The sequence below is a fragment of the Pteropus alecto genome, unplaced genomic scaffold (assembly GCF_000325575.1).
Source record: "Pteropus alecto unplaced genomic scaffold, ASM32557v1 scaffold21, whole genome shotgun sequence".
NCBI lineage: Eukaryota > Metazoa > Chordata > Mammalia > Chiroptera > Pteropodidae > Pteropus > Pteropus alecto.
This window is the reverse complement of record NW_006436282.1, coordinates 13,377,676-13,387,122: the sequence shown is the minus strand read 5'-3', so window position 1 is coordinate 13,387,122 and position 9,447 is coordinate 13,377,676. Positions and strand designations below refer to the sequence as shown.

The following is a 9,447-nucleotide window of genomic DNA, read 5'->3' as shown; positions in this document are numbered from 1 at the left end:
AGCCAACAGAGCAAGACCACTTCAAGACTCCATCCTTTTCGGTCTATTCTCTCTGCCCAGTATGAATCCCCCGCCACTCCACCTCCTTTAGCCCTTGAAAACTCCTACTCGTCCTTGAAAGCACTGGTCAAACAATAACTGAAGAAGCTTTTCCTGAAACTCTTCAAGGAGAGTTCCTCATTTTATCCTATGTCTAAGGACATCTGTTCTCCAGAATAGTATCACTTCTGTTATGCTCCCTAACAGCAAGTCAGTTCTGAATTCCAAGTGCTCATCACTGAGCCTGGCATATAATATGTTCAATCAATATTTTTTGAATGATTTACTTAATTTCTCCATAACAAATTCATGAGTATTTCTAGTCACACACGTTGAATGGCAAACAGACATGGTATAGTTCAAAATTAACAGAATTATTATGTTTAAATGTGATTTTTAAATAACCAGGAACATTAAAAGCCACATTTTATATTTCTACAGCCTAGCTAAATAATGGTGCTTCTCCTCTACTTAAGCTTAAATATGGTGACTATACTGGGAAGTTTAGAAAAGTTTGAGAGTATAAAGTGTCCCACATTTCAGGCAAAGAGAAGATGCCATCCTTGAGGACATTCAGTCACTTTCATGAGCACTTGATTCACTTACCGTTTCAATCAGAAATTGATAATGTACACTTAACATTTGTTTTAACATTATTTAATAAAATTGTGTGCAAAGGGATTCTTTAAAAAAAAAAAACCTCATCTACCACTCACTTTGTCATGTGAAAACAACAGGTAAAAAATATAAATTATCTTTCTCTGCTGTGAAAGCATGATCCGTTTATGTAAAGTTCTAGTACCATAAAGAGTATGATCATTAAAAAACTAAGAATTCTGTATTGCAGATCAATAGACATGATCATATACTACAGGAATATTGAGAACTTAATCTGTCTATCATGTAAGTTACTAGATTAACTTGGTACAAACAGACAAATTTATATGTGATTTATAATACTAAAGTTTATTATACCATTAGAGTTCCTTTAAGATGGTAATAATATTTGTTCAGTTGCATATCCAGGCAAACAGAATTCATAACACTGTAACCCCTATAGTTTCTTACTGTAATTTTTATTTTTACTGCTAATTAACACAAAATATCTTCTTGGACTACTCAAGTCTTAAAGGAAATAAATGTATTTCAGCTATTTTTTTCTGTAAACAGTGTAGATATATGAATACTTTTTTTGAAAGTACAAATCTGAAGTGTGGGTAGAATTGTCCTTAGTAACTCTAATACCAAACCCAATATATTTATTAATGTATTTTCTTGAAAACGGTGATTTTCTATCATTTTTCCTGGGCCTGTTTTCGAATGAGAAGTGACCCTCAAATGAGAAATTGAAGTATGCTTGATACACAGTACAGCAGAAACCCGCCAAAACTGTACTTATTGAAAAATTGCCGTCTTGTTTCCTTAAGTTTTAAATAAATCAACAGTATTTTACCCTTGGGAATTTATAAATTCTAAATTAAATTCTTATCATGTAGTTGTTTGCTTTTGCTTTCTACTAAACAAAATTTCCAAAATATCATACATTACCAATAGGTTAAAATCTAAAATCTTGCAAGCGAAGCACTTATTGACACAATCTAGTATTTTTCCTTAAAACAGAGACCTTCTCAAAGACTAAAATATTCTTTTTAATTCCAGAGAATAAATGTCTTAAAAAAAAAAAAAACATATCCCAAAAGAAAGCTTTTAATTTGTTATATTTCATGTTTATATTAAAAGTTCCTTGCTTGGAAAAAGATAAGCAGAATGCAATATGTATACATAAATGTACATTTCACTTATTGCCTACATTTTGTAGAGGAACTGAAAACAACCAATTAATTAGTTGACGTTTTAAGTGAGAGGAAAATACACATATTATGAGAGGGAAAAGTCATTTACTCTACCATGAAATGAGACTGCTTAGACCAATATTTCAAAAGTGAGCTAGCTCCTCAGAACTAAGAATGCTAAGTGGTGCTATGTGCAAAAGGAATCGTACACTCCAATGCCATTTGGGAAATGTCTGTTCAACAGTTAAATAGGTAGTGAAGGACTTCTCAGACCATTTAATATGCTCATGCCCATTCTCAATCATGTCATATGTTATAACAGCAGATTTTTCCAAACTATTTACTAATAAAATCTTTTTTTCCTCTTTTTATTTATTTTTTGCAGGCCTAGGTCTATCTAAAATTAGATATTTTTAAAATAAACTTTTTAATTAAAATTTATTTTTATTTTTCAATTACAGTTCAAATACAATATCATATTAGTTTCAGGTGTACAGCATAGTGATTAGACATTTATATATCTTCATGAAGTGATCACCCCAACAAGTCTAATATCCATCTGACACCATGTGTAGTTATTACAGCATTACTGACTATATTCCCTATGCGTCAAAAAGAATAAAATATCTCGGAATAAAATTAACGAAGGAGGTAAAAGACCTGTACTCAGAAAACTATAAAACACTGAAGAAAGAAACTGAAGAAGATTCAAATAAATGGATGCATAAACCATGCCCCTGGAAAGAAAGAATCAACACTGTTAAACTGTCCATACTACCCAAAGCAATCTATCAAAATATAATCTCTATCAAAATACCAATGGCACTTTTCACAGAATTAGAACAAATAATCCTAAAATTTACACAGACCACAAAAGATCCCAAATAGCCACAGCAATCTTGAGAAAGAAGAAAAAAATTTGGAAGTATCATGCTACCTGATATCAAACTATACAACAAAATGATACTAATCAAAACAGCAAGGCACCAATTAAAAGCTTTCTTTTAGGATATGTTTTTTTTTTTTTTTTTTTTTTTAAAATAGGCCCATAGATCAATGGAACAGAATAGTGAACCCAGAAACAAACCTACACCTATTGATCAATTAATCTATGACAAAGGAGGCAAGAATAAACAACAGGGTAAAGACAGTTTCTTCAATAAATGGTGTTGAGAAAATTAGACAGCCATGTGCAAAAAAAAAAAAAAAAATGAAACTGGACCACTTTCTTATATTATATACAAGAATAACCTCAAAATGTACTAAAGACTAAGACCTGAAATCATAACACCTAGAAGATAATATAGGCAGTAAACTCTTCTACATCGCTGTTAGCAATATGTTTTTGGATATGTCTCCTCAGGCAAGGGCAACAAAAGCAAAAATAAATAAATGGGACTACATCAAACCAAAAAGTTTTTGCACCATGAAGGAAACCATCAACAAAACGAAAAGGCAACCTACTGAATGGGGTAAGATACTCACCAATGATACAACTAAATCATTATGTACCCTTTTTATTTATTTATTTTTTTTGTACATATGTTCCTTACTGGCTTTGTAGCAATATTCAGGTCTCCCAAATCAAACTTTTTTTTTTTTTTTGAGATTTGATGGAATCGTTCCTTTAGCCACTTTAAGCTCATTTAGAAATTTACATTTCTCTTTTATATCTGGCATTAGTCCCATGGACATTTGTTTTCTAATTTTCCACTTTCAAAGAAAAAAGTACCAACCTGAATGCTTCAAGGTACTCAATATCTCCCATAGGGGGATCAAGGCCACCTGTCCAGGCAATATTTATATTGTATCCTTCTCCAAGGCCTGTTCCAACCTGGGAAGAGAAAAGCCATGCCACAGTAGGTAGAGGGAGTACACAAGGAAGAAAGTAAGAAGAGAGGAAAACAAACACATGTGAGCTCTTGAAATAAACATCAAACAACATGTCAAATCAGCCCACCCTTGCTTGACAACTAGTGCTCTGGGTTATGCACTTGTTCTGCACTGGTTTTTGCTCCCATGGGACAATTCAGTAATCTCGTGTAATTTAAAACACCAGCAAAGGACAAGAAAATTATGGGTAATCATGCAATGCAATTACCTGAAAGATACAAATAAAAGTGGGGCTCTAAAGAAATAAACCGAACCTCATTTGGGGCTCCACTGCCAGGGAAAAAGTTCCCTTCATCATAGCGATGGAGTGAAATATACAGGATACTGGGGTCAGCATAAAAGGCCTGCTGTGTACCATTTCCATGGTGAACATCCTACAGGGAAAAGAAAACAGATGACAAATACAGTCATGTCTAACTCTGTGTGGAGACAACTTTTCTGATTTTGAGTTCCCTGTCTTTCTAGCCCACCTTCCTTCTCATTTTCTGTCTTCTCACTATGTCTTCTTTCTCTCTCCCCTTCAGCTCGCTTCCACACCACCCCCTTTACTTCCTGAACTTTCAGGCAAATTACCCTTTAATGCACTCATTTTTTAAACTGGCTTCTAAAAATCAGGAAACCACAGCGAACATGCCCTGGAGACTCCAGATGAGCAGTCATTGAGAAAGCCCAGTCCTTTGGTACAATTAGATATTTATACACCGGCCCTTCGTACTCTTTGCTTCAGTGATGGAATCTCGCATCCTGTTTTATGGAGGAATTTTATGACTTATTAACTGCCAACAGTTCATAACCCCTTAGGCTTAATTAACTAGCCTCATTGGCCTCTGAAGAAAGACTAATGTTTAAACTACAAACTAGAATTTTGCAGAAGGATCTATGGCTTACAGAGCATTTTTGCAATTCTTGACAGAACACTAAACATACGTGTATGCATTGATTTGCCAAGTCCCACCATTAAGGTCAAAGGCTTTGCAACCAGCTGAGTAAATTGGCTTTCTTAAAGTGTTCAGTTCAGTTAGCAATCCCTCAGCAGTTAGAATAACTTCAAAAGAGATGCCAGATGCAAAAAAGACTTCATACTTTATTTTGGTAAAATTGTGATGGCAAGTCAAAGACACAGGAGCATGAGCTCATTAGCTATTAAATCATTTCATCCAAACCAGAAAGATGGCATAAGGGCTTTTATGCATCTTGTCCAATCTGTCTAATTTTAATATTATATCATGACTCTCTTCCCAGCCTTCTTTCCCCTCTTTTTTTTCTTCCCCATACCACAATCTCTTCCCCCAACAAACAAACAAAAAAACCTGCGTCATTTTAACGAATAAAAAAATTCTTCAGATATTTGTACAAATGGTTGTTTTTTCTAATTTTTCTATGATATAGACGTTTGCTAAAAATTATAAAAGAAATGGGAAAATACACTAATAGTACTTTTAAAATGTCTCAAAAAAAGATTTCAAGTGCTAAGAATTTCAATTAATATACCTTCAAATATCTTCTGAACAAAAATAAAATACATGACTCTTAAAAGTGAACAACCTACATATTATATTCAATATAATATTACTGCTACATGTGTAACAGCTATGATTTCCAGGTTCTGTTAAAAAAAGTTTTGGTCATTTGTAACTATATCCTTATATGGTACTTTATTTTATATCAGTAAAAAACACTATTTTCAAAAACGATTTCTGTAGTTTTTGCATCAGGCACTATATCACTATATTAAATATCTTGCATGGCTTATTTAACAATTATATGAGATATATGGCATTATTCCTAATCTAAAAATAAGTAAACTGAGACTCAGAGAGTTTCAGTAATTTACTGACTATACAGAAAAGTTGCATGATGTGTCTTGACTGCACTTCTTACTCCAAAGGCCAAACATATAACTAATATACTGTTTACTTACACTTACAGTCATTATCTCTTTGATTCTCTTAGCAAATATACCTGTGAAGTGAGATTTGTGGTCATTATTGAGGTTTATATAACTTGTCTCCACTTCAACCTCCAGCCTAGAAATCCCTTACTAGACACCACCAAAGCCTCCCTTTAGTGGGTCCTGAAAGCCTGCACTAAGCTTGCTATCCCATTTCTTTTAGTGTAGACATACACTAATCCTTTCTGCCTTTTATATAGTACATGCATCCAAAATCAATTAAGGATACATAAAATACAAGGGAAGATATGCATCATTCCAGAAATTTATTCTGGCTCAAGGCATACTCATCAGGAAAAAAAAAACAGCATGCTGAAAATATATCAATCTCTGGATTTCTGAATGTTCAAAGGAAAGGAAGGAGAAGATAGTAAAACTATTTTCCTTTACGTGAACAAAATGAAATAGTTTAAGCCACAATGTCTTCAGAGATTGCTACTGCATACCTAGAGGATGGACAAACAGAATGCTTTGAAAAACAACAGAGAAGGAATGTTTGCATTTCTACTACATGATAGAATTTTTAGTCGGCATTGTAAGGAAAATTTTGCTCTAGGCCTAAATGCATCCACACTTTGAAAACCAAAAAAAATATATTGCCTTGATTACTTCTGTTTCTTTAGTGATGTAAAAGTTTATTTAAGAATGTCAAATAAAAGATGATAATTTATCTTAGATATAAAAGCATTCAGTCTTGAAAAATGTGTTGGATGCTTATTATTGCATAAATTTATGAATAAAAAATATAGTCTTGCCCACAGCACTATAATATTTCAACAGACATTTTTCATTGAAATACACAAATCCAATTTAAAAATACTTAGATAATTCTTAATTAAATATTCACAAACTATTTAGAGATAAAAGTAAGACAAAATATGTCTTTTGTTTTGGGCAACAACTTACAATATAACCTTGAGAATATATAAATACACGCACATGTGTATATTTATATATACATGTACATATTTATACATATACACATATATATTTATTCAGCTTTCTCTGTTGCAAAATATTCATACGAAGTAGTTAATGCTCAGGTATGATCTGAGGATGTTTTCTCCTTAGCAACAAAATATACTAGACTGATATAAGAAAATCACTGGTGTTGTGAGAAATTATTATAACAATGAAATTAACTAAATCATTAAATGTCTCAAAATAGATCTGGTACACAAGATTTGCTCAGAAATGCTGAAAATCATTTCAATGTTTTACTGCTCAAAATGTACTGTGAAAATTTATTCTATATAAGGAATTAGAACAAATATGTTTTCACTATGATGTTAAAATAGCTTTGAATAAATAACATATCCTACTAGCTAATATTATCATTTATAATTATTTAGTGTAAACACTTGCGACAATTCTTTGGTTGAGTTTAAGGCTTGGCTCAAAATGGAAATGCCCACAATCTGACACGTAAAGTGACTTTTCTTTTACGAAGAAAGCCTAAAACATATTATTTTCACCTGAAAGTCACATTAAATAAAAGCTACCCTGAGTTATGCAGGCAAATCATACTTCTAGAACAGGTTCATGCCCTGAACACAATAGCCTCTTGCAAGTTGAAAATCAAGTGCACCTGCTCCCTCTCCTCACCAACCTGAATGTCTCTGGAATCTTCTCCAGAAAGAGAACTGGAATGAATAAGCTCCACAAATCAACTAGAATCATTCCTGCCTAAAATACTCAATGCTTCTGAATTTGGCTGTGGCCTTCAAAAGGTGAGTTAGAGCCCTGGCTCTCTATTTACGAGGCACATAAAAATGATAGAACTAGCTGCTGGACAGTGGAGTAGCTTGCCTTCTGCTGGCCCGAGAATTTGTGGAGCTAGCTCACACTGATTAGCTAAAATTAGTGACTTCGGATATTCAGGAATGAAGTTCTTCGCCACTGGAGACCCTTCACTCCTTCTCCTTTGCTCACTTGCAGAACAGACCTGTCAGCCAGGGAGAACGGATGTCTCAGCGCCACGTGGCACTTTAAAACTTCCTTCTCGGCAGCTGGAAGAAACGGGAATTTCCTCAAAGGATCCCTGCAGCTGCAGAATTTGGACAACTTGAAAGCAAGAATAGGCGGGCTGGTGGTGATCTCAGAGGCAGCCCTTTGGACAGAACTTCATATATTTAGAGAATCTGAAACAAAAACTTCTCCTCTACTACAGCCTGCTGGGAAATCAGTATTCTTTATGATTGGATAGTGGAGTAAATTCATAATCAAAGGCCAGTAAGCTTACGGGACACTCCTTGGAGCTACCAAGCAACTTATTTTATAAATCATATAGAATTATCTCTAGCAGTCTTTTATTCTTATATTAATGTACAAAAACAAAACTTTACAAATCCTCTGAGGTGCAAAGTGTCCATCTATCACAAGCTAGGCATTTTAGTTTTCAAGTCTACTGTACAATTCATTACTTTAGAGTTTGGATATCACAAATGTGTTTTCAAAAGGACTCAGTGGTTATTGATTATCTTCATGGAACTATAAAATAGTAGCAGAGCATATTCTTCAGAAAGTAATACTAAAAGATTCTTAAGGAAAAAATTCTTCTTCCCCTATAATTTGGACAAATTTAGAAAGTTTAGAAAAATTTTGCCTCAATCCTTGATGTTTATCTGCTATCCTTTGTTCAAGTTTTTGGCTTATCTTTTTAGCAGAACTTACAGTACTAGAAGCATATTATTTTTTTAAAATTTACTCTCTTATAAATATGCAAACCAATAATTATTATTTAAAATGTCAATTTGCATGTACATGGGAAAATAGGTATTGATGTCCTCAGTTTTGTTAAGTTTTAAGACCTTGCTGCTGTAGTATATCTAGGCCTTCAACACATTTCTTTAATGGTGAACTATGACCTACATTGAAACTTAAACGCTTTTGGAAAAGACATGGGTTTCGATATTCTCAGCACCAAAGTGTTTGCACGAAGGCTGTACAATACAGTACATAGAAAACATCCATTGCTACTGAGCAGTACAAATGTTTATCAGTCTTTCATTCCTTTTATCTTCATTTTTAACTTAACTAAGTATTTCTTCACATGGCTTTGTTTGTGCTCTCTCAACCCTTTGGTGTGCTTGCCTAACTGAATCGGAGGGCTGGATGGTGAGGCCATGACTTCTCAATAAGATTTAATTATGAGTGCAGATATGAACAAGATTTAGACTATTAAGCCTTGCACTTCAAAAAAACTTTTAACATATTTTGCCTTTAAATCTTTTATCACCTGCAAAAATTAATTAAGTGCAGATGTAGCAGGTTCGCGTTGGATGCCAGGGTTCATTTCCTGTCTATGCTTTGTCAGACAACCTATTACACCTCCTTGTGAACTGGAGGCAAACCGAAAACGGGGCTCATAAATCACCAGTCAGCTCTCTTTCGCCCTTTCCTGGGTTGGTCCTTTTGTATTGGGCAGATCTCCAGCTCATTATTCATGAATATACTATAGACAACATGCCAAGTGTCATCCGCATTTAAACAAACCATTTGTTAAACAAATTATAACTCTATTGTGTAAGAATGCATCATGGTAAAATGCAAGACTAATCTAATCCCTCTGACTTTTAATCACTCAGGGTCCCTGCCAGGAGTCATCCCAAACTGGCATACATGATCTGAGATCTTTTCAGAAAGAATGACATGCTGACTTGTTTTAATAATACCACTGTTGCACAACAAGCAACATGATTGCTAACCAGGGGAAGTGGCCAATTGGTTACCAAAGCAACAGCATTCTTTCCAGCACATCTCTGTTTAAAG

At 34.0% G+C, this 9,447-nt stretch overlaps 1 protein-coding gene across 1 annotated transcript in view; it reads right to left on the bottom strand.

Moving 5' to 3' along the window:
- Positions 1-3,916: 3,916 nt before the first annotated feature.
- Positions 3,917-9,447, bottom strand: part of HDAC9 (histone deacetylase 9) — a 298,491-nt gene continuing 292,960 nt past the window's right edge. Inside the window, exon 18 of the mRNA XM_025046886.1 lies at positions 3,917-4,099. Within this exon, the coding sequence (XP_024902654.1) occupies positions 3,917-4,099 (183 nt within the window). The remainder of the gene's footprint in view (positions 4,100-9,447) is intronic.